The sequence below is a fragment of the Neoarius graeffei genome, chromosome 15 (genome assembly GCF_027579695.1).
Source record: "Neoarius graeffei isolate fNeoGra1 chromosome 15, fNeoGra1.pri, whole genome shotgun sequence".
NCBI lineage: Eukaryota > Metazoa > Chordata > Actinopteri > Siluriformes > Ariidae > Neoarius > Neoarius graeffei.
In genome coordinates, this window is record NC_083583.1 from 51,362,228 (window position 1) to 51,377,737 (window position 15,510).

General features: G+C 43.0%; 1 protein-coding gene across 1 annotated transcript in view; it reads left to right on the forward strand.

Moving 5' to 3' along the window:
- Positions 1 to 15,510, forward strand: part of ttll7 (tubulin tyrosine ligase-like family, member 7) — a 184,839-nt gene that overhangs the window by 60,066 nt on the left and 109,263 nt on the right. The window contains exon 4 of the mRNA XM_060941574.1: positions 9,565 to 9,686. Within this exon, the coding sequence (XP_060797557.1) occupies positions 9,565 to 9,686 (122 nt within the window). The remainder of the gene's footprint in view (positions 1 to 9,564; positions 9,687 to 15,510) is intronic.

Here is a 15,510-nt window from a genome sequence, read left to right on the forward strand (position 1 = left end):
TGTAAAGAGTGCAGCTAAGAGAAATCAGAGCTGCGTAAAAAGCGAGAGGCAGAGAGCAGAAATGAAACTGAACGGGGCGGGAGCTACAGTAGGTTAGAGCAGTCAACGTAAGTTGGCATTTAGAGCGAGGGCACACAATTTTACCTTTCCATCCTTGCTTTAAAATTGTGATTTTCGGCATACACAAATAATGATGGCACAAAATCTGGACTGCTTGAGTCAAGCGAGACGTCTCCTACAAACAAAACTGCATGCAAAGCTAAGTTAACATGCTAACAATATTCATTATATTGTGTAACTATGACCCAGCTAATCAGACAAACGTTACCAAAGTATTTTGCTACATCAATAAACGAAGACTAGAAAGAATAAAAAAGAAATATTTAATAAATAGCCTGATCTTACCTGTGATGAAGTGGGTGCTGCAAACCCGTGCATTTTTGATGGTGCTTTCGTCCCAGTCTACACGTTTGATGGCTTGTAGTCATAGACGTCGGCGATTTTTTTTTTTTTTTGGAATGGGTGAGATCCTGCTGGAATTCTGTACATTTTAACCCCATCACTGCTACGATTCTGACACCCGACAACACAACAACTAGGCATCGCTGAGTCTTTTTTGAGTCCAGGCTGCGCGCGCAATTTCCTCTTGCGTATGAATGACGTTTACTACGAAGGGGTCTGTTGTAGTTAATAAGAATGGAGACCCCTCTGGCCTTAGGCTACGTTTACATTACGTCGAATCAGCGGATCATCAGATTAACGTTCTTAAAACGATTCGCGTTGACACTAAAACCGTTAGCCGTGCACACAGCAACACCAATACACGGATACGCTCGGCTCCGCAGGCATCCTGCGCTCCAAATCACTCCGCCCTGAACAGCGAGTGCCCTCTGGAGGGTGCGCACTCCGGCCCTGCGCAGCTCACAGAGCGCGCGAGTGAAGTGCACGAGCCACGATTCGGGACTGAGCCGCTGTGTGTGTGATCCCAGCGCATATCACTTATTACTTGCAAGTGGAAGGATGGCAAGCCTAAAGACAATCATAACTACACAATGGGCAGTATTTGCATCAGTATTTGCAGTATTTTCATACTTTTATACTCTTTAATGAAAGGTGATACAAGGCGGAAGTCCGTGCAGTTTTTCAGCAGTCGCGTCACATGACCAACGCCAGCGAATCAGGAAGGTGGATGTCACAGTGACGTTGTCCAATGAGGACGCCAGCTAGAGCTCAGCACAGCGTATTCGCGTATTCTGAATGTTTACACAGCACCGGAGCTGACACGATCTGGATTGAATATGTGGACGCTGGCGGATTCCCGTTTCCCGGCGTTTTAATGTAAACGGACAGTGCATCCGCGAAGAAAACGAGACAGATACGGTCTAATGTAAACGTAGCCATAGCCTGAAAAGTAGAATGAAAATGCTGCCCCACCCACCGCGACATCAGATGTGAATTGTCAGAACCACGAATGTGTGTTTCTTGTAAAAAAAAAAAAGCAACGGCTGTTCCAAATTGCCTGATGTGTGAAAAAACCTTTTCTCCTTTTAACAGGGTGATTTAAACCCTTGACATTCTAGCTCAGAAAATGTAAGGGACTAGCCATTCTCCCTAACAGATGATGGGTAGGTACCGTAAACACAGGTGGTATCAATACTCCAAGTATCGGTCCCTAGATAACATAATAAACTCAAAAGAACACAAAGTGTGTGCGCGGCCAGGGCTTTTACAGCCTTCCAAAACAGTGTAGGTTCTGAAAAAACCACCCCCGCCTTCCCACAACAAAACGGCTGCCAAATAACATAGCAGCAAGCTCTTCAAAACTTCCATTATCCACCGAACAGAATTCTTCCTGCGGTACCATCTTCAGCTCCCGCGTTATTATTCAGAACATAAACTACACTCCTATGTTAACATGTCTTTTTAAGAACCCAACCCTATAGGAGGAAAAGCAGCGCCCCAATGGGTCTCATGACTACACATATAAATGGTTACTTAAAAAAAATACCAGTGAACTTTACAGTGTTATTCCTACCACGATAGAATAGTCCGTTAAGTTTAAAGAGGAGGAAGATACTCACACCGCCGCTGCTTTAATTGTCATGGTAACCTCGACTCTGACGGCGGAGGCAGAAAGACCTCGCCGCCAGAAATAAGGGGAAAAACAAAGTACGACAGCGGCCAAACAAAGTAGTTAAGAGCCACAATAATCCGTCAGCCACAGTCACTAAGCAGTCCTTTATGATGTGCGCGAAACACTTGGGAGGCTGTCGACATATCTCCGTGCCTCATCTGCCGATCGCAGCCGCTTCCTCTCCCCGCTGGAAAGTGTGATCCGGAGTCGAGCAGGGTACAGTAGTGAGGGCTTGAGTCCTCGGTTGTAAAGCTCCGTCATTACTTCCCTGTATTCGGCGCGCTGGCTCAAAACTTCTGGGCAGTAATCCTCCACAATACGGATCTGCTGGCCGCGGTAGTCCAGTTTCCCCCTCCGTCTAGCCTCACGAATCAGATCTTTTATCTGGTAACGGTGAAACCGAAGAATGACCGGCCGCGGTCTCTGTCCCGGGGCTGGTTTGGGTGCCAGTGAACGGTGGGCTCTATTGATCTCCGGCGGGGAGGAAAGCATCTCCTTCCCAAAAACCTCACACAGCAGATCAGAGAAGAATTTCGTGGGTCGCCCTCCTTCAGTAGTCTCCGCTAGGCCAAGGATGCGTAGGTTTTGCCGTCTGTTCCGTCCTTCCAGATCGACGACTTTAGCGGTTAGCTTGGAGTTACTTTCACGGAGACTGGAGCAGACATTTTCCAGCTCACTGATGCGCTGGCTTAGGTCCTCAGAAACAAGCTCGAGTGAACTCAGACCCTGGCCATGTTTTTCTACAGTGGACCGAACTTGGTCGAATTTCGTTTCCAGCAAGCTGAAAGAGGACCTGAAGTCTGTAGCTAATGCCTCGCGGTGCTGGTTCAGTAGCGCCGAGATAGATAGCCTCCATCGTTAAGCTAGTCGACGAATCGTCCTTTTTTCCGCCTTTGCCACTCTTTGAAGCCATTTTAAAGTAGGTGCGAGTGAAATAAAATAATTGCACAAATTCTTCAATCCTTTGGTTGTGAAATAAATGGTTGAAGGAGTGAAAAAGTTTGAAAGGAGCACGTGCGCGTTGCGTCTACTCCATGCGGCTGCCACATGAACTCCCGTCATAAAATGAGATTCTTAAGCAAACTCTTCCATACTCACTTCCAACTTTATTTTTAAATACATTTTAAATACAATCGCGAATTTCTCTGGCGTTTTCAGGCTTAGCTCCTCTTGTCCTATTCTCTTTAACCACTCATTTTTTCATTGCTCTTGAAGCATTTACTTCTCTAACATTTTTCTTGATAGCGTGGAGACGGTCATACCTTTTTATCTTTTTCTTGATTTGAACAACCAAAAGCAGCGCAAAAACGAACCATATTGAAGACAGATTAAGCCTTGCTTATATGAAAAACGGTGTCCGTTTGAACCCCAAGTGAAATTACCACGTGATGTGCAAGGAGTCTGTAGACTGTTGGGTCTGCTTATTGTCCTGTAATGGTTAAGAACAGTGTACTTTGTGTGCTGAGTGCAAGCAGGGACTCCAACAAAACTGGCTATGACAGCATAATTAAAAGGGAGAACCAGAAGGTGACACAGACATGAGGATATAGGACATAAAGCAGCCAGCCTCTACACAGTCAACAAACCTGAATGAATGCGTGAGAATGGGGGGGCGTGACAGCATCTACACATCCCAGTTTCGCAAAAACACACTCTATGCCTGAGAACCTTCCAGATCTACTCCTTTTACCGAATAAAAAGCTTGACAAAACAAACGTCTTCAGCCTAGATTTGAACACTAAGGCCCTGTCCACACGGCAACAGATTCAGGTGACTCCGATACAATTGCTTATCGTTTAGGCCTGGCGTCCACACGGCACCGGCGTTTTGGGTGCCCAAAACGCAATCTTTTTGAGAACGGGTTCCAGAGTGGAAAGATCTGGCAACGTTGCCGTTGTGAAGTCGTCTGGATGAGTAGAACGGATTTGTTTACGATGACGTCACAACCACATGACTGTGTGCGCTTCACGCCGGGTAGAAGTGTAACGAACTCGATGCGAGTTGTCAACAAATCCTATAACTTGGTTCATGAAACGCGCTTACAAAATATTTTCACTGTGAATATTTATTGTGTAATGGTGCAAAGTGAGAGGGAGAGAGAATAGCCCTTAGGGCAGAGTCAATCCCGCCAGCAAAATAGGGAAAAAAAGGAGCGATCTCACCTCTTCAGATGTTGGTTTAAGTCCTACAATACATTCCTCAAAAAGGGCGTAGAAGAGCAAATTAATCCATCAACGTGTAGCATTCAATTTATTCCGGACCATTAAAGACGCCGCCTTCCACGTAGATTCATACGTCATCCTCGCCGCCATATTGGATAGGTCAAAGCGGAGAATAAAGATTCATGTGCTGCGTTTAACTGTACCAACAGGTTTACCGTCTAAACGAGATCACATGGGATTACCTTTCACGGGTGAGAAACAACAAATTAATCCATCAACGTGTAGCATTCAATTTATTCCGGACCATTAAAGACGCCGCCTTCCGCGTAGAATCATACGTCATCCTCGCCACCATATTGGATAGGTCAAAGCGGAGAATAAAGATTCATGTGCTGCGTTTAACTGTACCAACAGGTTTACCGTCTAAATGAGATCACATGGGATTACCTTTCACAGGTGAGACTGGAAAAATACTTTTCATTGTATTTGGTCATTATAATGTAATTTTACGAACAGATTTTCCTGACTTTGTGGCTAATATGAAGTCTCGCGCATAATAGTTTATGCGCATGCGTCCTTACTTCTTCTATTGTTCTGGTGTCTCCAAAGGGACCGTCTTACAGCGCCCCTAGAGGTGTGGCATGTGTATTGCATCGTTTTCAGCAAGCGTTGCGTTGCCATATGGACCTGATATTTTACTGATCGTTGCCCATTTGGACGCGATATATTTTTAAATAACATCTCGTTGCCGTTGTCGTGTGGATGTAGCCTAAGACTCTGTTCGGGTCCCAAAAACTACTTGGAAGGCTGTTCCATAACTGTGGGGCTTTGTAAGAAAAGGCTCTGTCCCCTGCTGTAGCCTTTGCTATTTGAGGTACCAACAAATAGCCTGCACCTTTTGATCCAAGTAGGCATGGCGGGTCATAAAGGACCAGAAGTTCACTCGGGTATTGTGGTGCGAGACCATTTAGTGCTTTATAGGCCAATAGTAGTATTTTATGCCTGAGAACCTTCCAGATGTACTCCTTTATCTAATAAGCTATAAACAAAAGGCTTGACAAAACAAATGTCTTCAGCCTAGATTTGAACACTAAGACTGTGTCCGAGTCCCAAACACTACTTGGAAGGCTGTTCCATAACTGTGCGAAGTTTGATTGGGAGCCAATGCAATATTGATAAGACAAGGGTGGTGTGGTCATATCTTCTAGTTCTAGTAAGGACTCTTGCTGCTGCATTCTGGACTAACTGGAGTTTGTTTATGCACTTATTGGAACATCCAGGCGGTAAGGCATTACAATAATCCAACCTTAAAGTGCACATCTTGGGTATATTTAGGAGCAAGATCAATGTAATTCTCTTATTTTATATTAAACTTCGGTCAAATATCTGTAACAGTTTGCATTTTCTGCAATTTTTTTTTTACCTTGCGCAATACCAGAAAAATTCAGTTGAAATCAAGCTATTTGAGGCGAATTGGTCCGCCTCTGAAAAAACTTGGCATTTGGATTTCCTGGGAAACATTGATTTTCGTGACGTCATCTGTAGGACACCTCCTTCTGAATCCTACATCAGCGCTGGTTTGTTTATGAGAAAACGACCTGGTGGTTTTCTGCAAATTTCTTCAACGTTATCGCATAATTATTAAAATGGTTAACAGATGTGTCATAGGAGGGTGTAGCAACACCAATCATGATGGGATTAGTACTCATCGTTTCCCAAAAGACCGGACAATGAGAGAGAAATGGGAGCGCTTCGTGCGGAGCACCCGGAAAAAGCCGAGGACCAAAGCAGAGCCGAGAAAAAGACCAAGAAAATCGACAATTCACCAGTTGACTGTTGCCAGGGTAAGAAATAAGAGAGACTATACTCTAAATTAGGTGCTCCTGTGTTTGTGTGGTACACAGATAATGTTATTTATTGACACACACAAAAGTAAACAACACGAAAGCGCTGGGCGATAATACACTTACTTCACATGTATCAAGGGATATGCGTGTCAGGGCTTGAGATCTTGGGACCTGTCAAACATATTAAATGTTTATACAACCCTGCTTAGCCAATTCCACGTGTGTAGCTTATGAAATCTTTCTCCTACAGTAGCCAGTACTCTTCTAAATGAAGAAATATATAAATACATAATAGTAATTAGAAAAAATATGATTTATGTAACAATAGATAGATGAGCATTGATACATGAATCCATGGGTTTAGAAGCTCAGGTGACAATTCCATATCTCAGTGCAAAATCGCTCGCTGCTAAACTTGGTCTACACAGGCTGTGCACTGAAACCGTGCAAAGCTCGCGCAGCCTGCTGGCGCTTCCGCACGTGACGTCACGAGTCTGGCTCCAGACTCCCTTGGGATTTTTCCAGACGCGTGTTATTTTATTTTTTTCTGCTGTAGACAGATGGCCTTGTGCAAAATTACCCTTCTGGGTGAGTGTGTAAAGGGACATACTTTCATATATATATAAAAAAAACCCCACTAAATTGCAGGGCTGTGAAAAATCCGTGGAATTCCGCGAATTTGGCCGCCAAAAATATCATTTTAGTAAATCATCTAATTTTGCAATAAAAATGGGGGGGTAGGTTTCTTTTGCGACAATGACAGGCCGGTTTACAGCATTTGCGCCATGCTTACAAACCACAGCGCGAATCTTGTGCTCTTTAAACACACTTTCGATATCAACAGTTTTGAAAAGGAGAATTTCGCGGTATGTCCGTGTCATGGAGGGACATCGTTCAGAGGGAGGACGGTGAGACCGACGATATCGAAAACATTTGACAAGGAAAACGGCATCAAAAATCCATGGAATTGGCGATGGCTGGAGTTTAAAGTCGATAGTGAATGAGCACATCTCATCTCATCTCATTATCTGTAGCCGCTTTATCCTGTCCTACAGGGTCGCAGGCAAGCTGGAGCCTATCCCAGCTGACTACAGGCGAAAGGCAGGGTACACCCTGGACAAGTCGCCAGGTCATCACAGGGCTGACACATAGACACAGACAACCATTCACACTCACATTCACACCTACGCTCAATTTAGAGTCACCAGTTAACCTAACCTGCATGTCTTTTGGACTGTGGGGGAAACCGGAGCACCCGGAGGAAACCCACGCAGACACGGGGAGAACATGCAAACTCCACACAGAAAGGCCCTCGCCGGCCCCGGGGCTCGAACCCAGACCTTCTTGCTGTGAGGCGACAGCGCTAACCACTACACCACCGTACCGCCCAGAATGAGCACATATGGAAGATAAAAGAACCGGGGAAAGCTTACTGCATCTTGTGCCATCAGGATGTGAAGTACGGTTCTGGTGGAAGAACGCGTTTGGTTGACCATGTTAAAGGAAAAAAACATGCGGAATTGGTGAAATTGAAGCTGTTGAACTATAGATTACCAGGTAGCCCATCTTGTTCACATTTATATATTCAATTTATAATAATAATAATAATAATAAACAGTTCAAATTAAATGGCATGGTTGAGAAAATATTTGCTTTCAGGAGATGCTTCAGATCTATCAATATACACAAAATCTGTTCAGCTCCCCCCAGACCCCCTGCTAAAATTGTTTCCTCGGATTTTGTCATTTCTATTTCACAGCCCTGAAATTGGTCCAGGATATGCACTTTAAGGTAACAAAGGCATGAACTAGTGGTGTTTTTTTTTTTTTTTTTGCATTGTGTAGTGACATATATTTCTTATCTTGGTAATATTTCTGAGATGAAAGAAGGCAATCCCAGTGATATTATCTACGTGAGCTTCAAATGAAAGACTGGAGTCAATATTCACACCAAGGTCTTTTACTGCTGCACAAGATGAAACTGAAAGTCCATCCAGAGTTGCGATGTAATCAGAAAGCTGACTCCTAGCTGCATGTGGCCCAAGTACAAGTACTCCTGTCTTGTCAGAATTTAGAAGGAAATGAATAAGCATCCATTGTCTAATGTCCTTTACACGTTCCTTAATTTTATTACGCTGCTGTCTTTCATCTCATCTGGCTTTGCTGAAACGTACAACTGTGTGTCATCAGCATAACGGTGGAAACTGATACCATGCTTACGAATAATATTACCCAGAGGTAACCACACAACCTAATGCATCTTCAGTCATGGTATCTTGTACTTCAGTGCCATCCGATTAGAGGAATCAATTTATTATTCGTTTTAGTATTTACATATGGGAATATTACAGGGTATTAGAATAAGAGAATAGCCTGTAGAAGCATTTTAGCACGTGTATATACTCGGCAAAGGATCTTCTACTGACATTGGCTAACTCACTTATTTTTATAGCACCTTAATTAAAAAATAACTTTTTTTTTTTTTAATTAGCAATATAATTTATTTGCAATTATTTTAGTTATTAGCAACATAAACAAGATTTATGATAAATCACCACAAACTATTACATGATCCTTCTGAGATATGTGTGTGTGCGCGCGCGCGTACACGGGTGGGATGTCCAGTTCAGTGGAATGCAACAAGAAGCAAAATCTCAAAGCAGATTTCTAAATCTTTTTTTAATATTCAAAAGAAACAATTTATTTTGACTTAAAGTGCCATTCCACCATTGGATGTATTCTTTGGCATAAAATACAATATATTTTGACAACATATATAAACGGTATCACTAGATAGAGAAATCTTTTAGCTTCAAAATGATATATCAAACATAATTTTTTGACAACGACAAGTATATTAATTTTGCGACCAAAGTCACCTACCCTTTCAATTTCCGCGCGTGATGTCATCGGCAGGTTCCCCTTCTTGTGTATCATGTGACGTGGCACATATTATCAGCAATGGCGGATAGAACGCGATAAAAATAATACCAATAAATCTAGCTAATACCAATAAATCTAGCTAACTGAAAGATTAACTCAAAATTTTTCGCAATTTTTTTGGCCCCCATATACGAGGAAAAATGACTCTCTCACTTTGGGGGTTTCCTGGTCTAAAAATAGACCGACACGTGGTACACAAGAAGGGGAACCTGCCGATGACATCACGTTTCACTACCGCGCGGAAATTAAAAGGGTAGGTGACTTTGGTCGCAAAATTAATATACTTGTCGTTGTCAAAAAATTATGTTTGATATATCATTTTGAAGCTAAAAGATTTCTCTGTCTAGTCATGTTGTCATAAAATATATTGTATTTTATGCCAAAGAATACATCCAATGGTGGAATGGCACTTTAACCTTATGTATACTGTATTATTTAATATTGTGTGATATTGTAATTGACTTTTTTTTTTTTTGCAGTTCGTATTGTTATCGGAGAGATGGCCTTCCACAAAACCAGAGATGAGGATGAAACGGCCAACCTCATCTGGAACGATTCAGCTGTACAGCATGAGAAAATCGCCGAGCTCAGGAACTACCAGGTGCAGTGCCATTCACTCACATCCACACATCATTGAGCTAGAGAAAGGAAGTCAGTAATTCATTGAAGAAAGCATGCAGTCTGTGTGTGTCTGTGTCTAGCCAGCAGGGCCTCAGGCCTTTCGTATTCACTCTATAGCACATGACTGTAGGACGGTCAATTAGATCCTTTGACAAGCTAGTTTTATTGATGTACAGTATGAACTTGTTGACCCTCTGCAGACCCTCTCTGTTTATTGTAGTTATATCACAGTATCGCTGAATTCTCAAATCTGACTGGTCAGATCTTGTCCATTTAATTTTCTTAAGTATAAATATGAAGGTGATGATAGAAAATTGCACGTGCTGACTGGTCGAGAAATCCGGGCTATTTCTCAATAATCACCTCGAGCGACTCGGCAAAATGGCGGCCAATCGCGTCATCACCTTAAGTAAAGAATTACACATTGTGAAAGAAAATGCTGTTCGTAAAAGCGCTGAAGATGCTACGAAGTTTGGCCTAAAACTATTCAAAGGTAAGATAGAAATGTGATTTATTTTATCTATTTCAAAACAAACGTATTTTACGTGCCTTAGCATAGATAAATGACACAAGCCTGCACCATGCTGTTATTACATTTGCATGCCGCTTTCGAAGTTTCAGTCGGCAGGATCTCGAGAAGGCAATTCATGCATTTATCAGTTCGAGACTGGACTATTGTAACGCCCTGTATGTTGGCCTCAGCCAGTCTTCAATTTTACGTCTTCAACTTGTACAGAACGCTGCGGCCCGATTTTTAACAAGCACGTCTAGACGTGAACACATTACTCCTGTGTTGTCGTCACTCCATTGGCTTCCAGTCCGTTTTAGAATTGATTTTAAACTTCTGTTGTTTGTTTTTAATGCCATCAATGGCCTGGCTCCCTCTTACTTGTCTGAGATTTTAACTATTCGTGATCATGGTAGGGCCCTGCGTTCTTCGGGTCAGCTTGTGTTAGAAGTTCCAAGGTCGAGATATAAACAGTGGGGTGATCGTTCTTTTGCTGTCGCTGCTCCCAGACTGTGGAACAATCTGCCCCCTGACATTCGCACCACTATTGATCCCGGCCTTTTTAAATCAAAGTTGAAGACCTACTTTTTTAGATTGGCATACAGTCCTGACTAGGGGAGTCTTGTTTTTGAGGGGTGCTTCGTTTTGTCTGTTTTATTTCATGTACTTCTGAAAGGCTTTTGGTAATCTGCAGCACGGTGGCACCTTCCGCAGTTAAAACCTGTGTTTTTATGCGTTTTAGTGTTCTGTTTTATGGCTTTGATGTAAAGCACTTTGGGTACCTTTTGGTTATTGTAAAGGGCTATATAAATAAAATTTGATTGATTTACAAATAGTTTTTTTTAAATAATCACCTGTGCATTCATGCTAAAACAGTTATCCACCTCAGGCTCAGTGAATATCGGTGAATAATAACCTCGAGTTCATCCAAGTTATTATTTAAATAATATTGGCTGGCGTTGAATGAATGGTATAGATAGATAGACAGACATATTCTTGTCATTGCACATTTACTATACAAGGAAACACTGTTTGAGGGCTCAGATCACAGCAGCAGATCAATAAATTTTATATATATATATATATATATATATATATATATATATATATATATACCGTATTTTCTGGACTATAAGCCGCTACTTTTTTCCTAGGTTTTGAACCATGCGGCTTATACAAAGGTGCGGCTATTCTGTGGATTTTTCTTCCACCGCTAGGGGCGCTCTAACCGGAAGTAGAATCAAAAATAAGATAGACAAAAAATCAATGCAAAGAAGAATTAGCAGATCTTTAGCAGATAGAACACGCACGACAAATTACTAACTGGTAATTATTCTCAGATCCAGCGAAGATGATTAAAGTGACTTGTGGTTTCAAACACAGGAGAAATGAAGGTAAATAAATACCGGTTATTTTCTCTTGGTTCTGTTCCGTTTTAATCAGCAAAGTTGCTGCTGTGTTAAAAGGCACTGTTCGGAAAGAATCTGTTCAGGTACATACATGTACATTTACAGTACAAAATCGTTCTGTACATGCAGTAAATATCTAATTTTTCACCATAGATATCTGCGGCTTATAGCCCGGTGCGGCTTGTATATCTTTTTTATTTATTTATTTTTTTAAATAGAGCGGATGCAGCTTATATACAGGTGTGCTCTATAGTCCAGAAAATACGGTATATATACAATACATACATACAGTCAAGCCCGAAATGATTCATACCCCTGGCAAATTTTGACTTAGTTACTTTTATTCAACCAGCAAGTTTTTTTTCTTGATTGGAAATGACACAGGCGTCTCCCAGAAGATAATAAGACGATGTACAAGAGGCATCATTGTGGAAAAAATATATATTTCTCAGCTCTTATTTACATTTGAACAAAAAGTGGCATGTCCAAAATCATTCATACCCTTCTCAGTAATCAATAGAAAAGCCTTTATTGGCTATTGCAGCAATCAAACGCTTCCTATAATTGCTGACCGTTTTTTTGCACGTCTCCACTGGTATTTCTGCCCATTCATCTTTAGCGATGAGCTCCAGCTCATTCAGGTTGGAGGGTCTCCTTGCCATTGCCCTGATCTTTAGCTCCCTCCACAGATTCTCAATTGGATTTAAGTCAGGACTCTGGCTGGGCCACTGCAAAACGTTCATGTTTTTGTCCGCTAACCATTTCTTCACCACTTTTGCTGTGTGTTTTGGGTCGTTGTCGTGCTGAAATGTCCACTGGTGCCCAAGGCCAAGTTTCTCTGCAGACCGCCTAATGATGTTGTTGAGAATCCTGATGTACTGCCTTTTTTTTTTTATGGTGCCGTTTACTGTGATTAGGTTCCCTGGTCCATTGGCTGAAAAACACCCCCAAAGCATTAGGTTCCCACCACCACCATGTTTGACAGTGGGGATGGTGTTCTTAGGGTTGAAGGCTTCTCCTTTTTTACGCCAAATGAAGGACACATCATTGTGGCCAAACAATTAAATTTTTGTTTCATCTGACCATAAAACAGAAGACCAGAAGTCTTCGTCTTTGTCCAGATGAGCATTTGCAAAGGCCAAGCTGGCTTTTGTGTGCCTTATCTGGAGAAGTGGCGTCCTCCTTGGTCCGCGTTCGTGGAACCCAGCAGTGTGCAGTGTCCGTTGGACTGTCTGCCTTTGAGATCTTGCCACCAGCAGAGCCCAGATTCACCATGATGGCCTTAGTGGTGATCCTTGGATTCTTTTTCACCTCTCTCACTATCCTCCTGGCCAGCACAGGTGTCACTTTTGGCTTCAGACCACGTCCTCTGAGATTTTCCACAGTGCGGAACGTCTTGTATTTTTTAATAATACTTTGCACTGTAGCCACTGGAACTTGAAAGCATTTAGATATGGCCTTGTAGCCCTTTCCTGACTTGTGAGCAGCCACAATGCGCAGCCGCAGGTCCTCAGTGAGCTCCTTTGTCTTCGCAATGACTGTCCACAAACGAACTGCAGAGAGCTGCTGTTTTTCATCTGTTGAGTTGATTAAAACAGCTGTTCCCAATTAATCAGGGTAATTAGGATGCTTTAGAACAGCTTGGACTATTTGGAATGGTATAGAACTTTGGATTTTCCCATAGACTGTGACAGTTTGCAAAGGGTATGAATAATTTTGGACATGCCACTTTTTGTTCAAATGTAAATAAAAGCTAAGAAAAAAATTTTTCCACAATGATTCCTCTTGTAGAGGCCTGCGCGAGACAGAATTTTCAGTCCCGCTCCCGCATTGTGCAGTCCCGCTCCCACAAAGAATTCTGATTTTCAGTCCCGGTCCTGCCCGCGCCTGCCATATTTCGTCCCGCTCCCGCCCGCAAATCCCGCATGATGCAGACGTTCGCGTTATTTCTCACGAAAGTTCTTGTCATTGGCTTGGGGAATTAAACATGCTGAGCTTAGCTGAGCTCTCCACTGACCGATCCTTCACCTAGCGCACGGAGCGAGGGTGTGCGTTGCCAGGTGGCATGCGCAGCTGAGGCTTTACAGAGATACCCAACACACCTACCAAAATCTACAGTGGATATTAAGAATATTGTACATTGCACATAGCTTATGTCACGCCTCACATTTAAAGCAGCACTTGCTTCTGAAGCACTGTGAGCTTCACTAGAGGAGCTCTGCTCTTCTGCCATGATCGGAGATCTCAAACACGGAAGAGCGGAAAGGAATCGGAAACGTACGCGAGATTAGACCACATCCGCAAATTTAGGCATCTTAAAATGTTTTTATTAATGCCAAATAAAATATCCAGCACAAATGATATATGATAGACATAAATTAATAATTTATCAATTTTATTTTAAACACGTTTTTAGTTAGTGGGACTGCAGCTTATCACCTCTCCCGCCCGCGCCCGCATTATGCACTCCCCCTTGCGCCTGCAATGAGCTTTCAAAATTTGTCCTGCGCCGCACTGCTTTGCGTCAGGTCCCGCGGGAGTGCAGGGCTCTAGCCTCTTGTACATCGTCATATCTTTTGGGAGACGCTGGTGTCATTTCCGGTCAAAAAACTTGCTGGTTGAATAAAAGAAGAAACCTTTATTCGTCACATGCACACTTCAAGCACAGTGAAATTCATCCTCTGCATTTAACCCATCTGAAGCAGTGAACACACGCGCGCGCACACAGAGCAGTGGGCAGCCACACCAGAGCGCCCAGGGAGCAGTCAGGGGTTCGGTACCTTGCTCAAGGGCACCTCAGCCCAAGGCCGCCCCACGTCAACCTAACTGCATGTCTTTGGACTGTGGGGGAAACCGGAGCACCCGGAGGAAACCCATGTAGACACGGGGAGAACATGCAAACTCCGCACAGAAAGGCCCTCGCCGGCCACTGGCTTCGAACCTGGAACCTTCTTGCTGTGAGGCGACCGTGCTAACCACTACACCACCGTGCCGCCTAAGTAACTTTAAGTCAAAATTTGCCAGGGGTATGAATAATTTCAGACTTTTGTGTGTGTGTGTGTGTTTGTACCTTTTTTAAAAAGCAGCATAATTGCATCTAAGCAGCAGTATAAATTGCAGTATGTAATTATTCAATGTAGCCAAACACAGTAAGGTGCAGAGTGAGAGTCCAAGTCTGGCTCAGGCCTCCAGCAGAACTTTTACAGCCCTGGGGAAGAAGCTATTTTGGTGTCTTGCTGTTTGTGACTTTATGACCCATCAGATATATTCCATTTTAAAAGTAACTAAGTAAATTACACAGGGAAAATAATAATGATAATATTCAGTTTGACTGCGCTAGCATTGTCCTGCGCTGGCATTGGCATGTGCTAACACTACGGTACATCAGCTAGAAGGTAACTGGACTGCCACGCTAACGACCCGTCTTCGACTCGTTCAGTATCGTGCTAGCTGAATGGAATATATCTGATAGACCACTTAAAGCCAGCCAATATTATTAAATTATTATCCATACACAGGGCTCCAGACTAACTTTTTGACCTAGGAGCACTGTGCTCCCAACCCCTAGAAATTGGGCGCACCAGCAAAAATCTAGGCGTACCACTATAAAAGCATCCGTGACCGAGCTTTCCACATCGTTATCAGATTCCACATCGCTCTCGGGCTCCACATCGCTCTCGGGCGCAGGCTCCGGTTGATCAGGGTTTTCTGGGCTGTTCGGCGGCTCCGGGCGCTCTCGCTGTCCCGAAACAGAAGCCTTCGAAAAATACTCTGCAATGGAGCGCTTCTTCTTGTAGAACAGAGACCACAGGGCCGCAGAAACTTCTGACCAATCATACACACGCTTACTAACCGTGTTTGTTGTTTATCCTTATCAATCTGCTCCT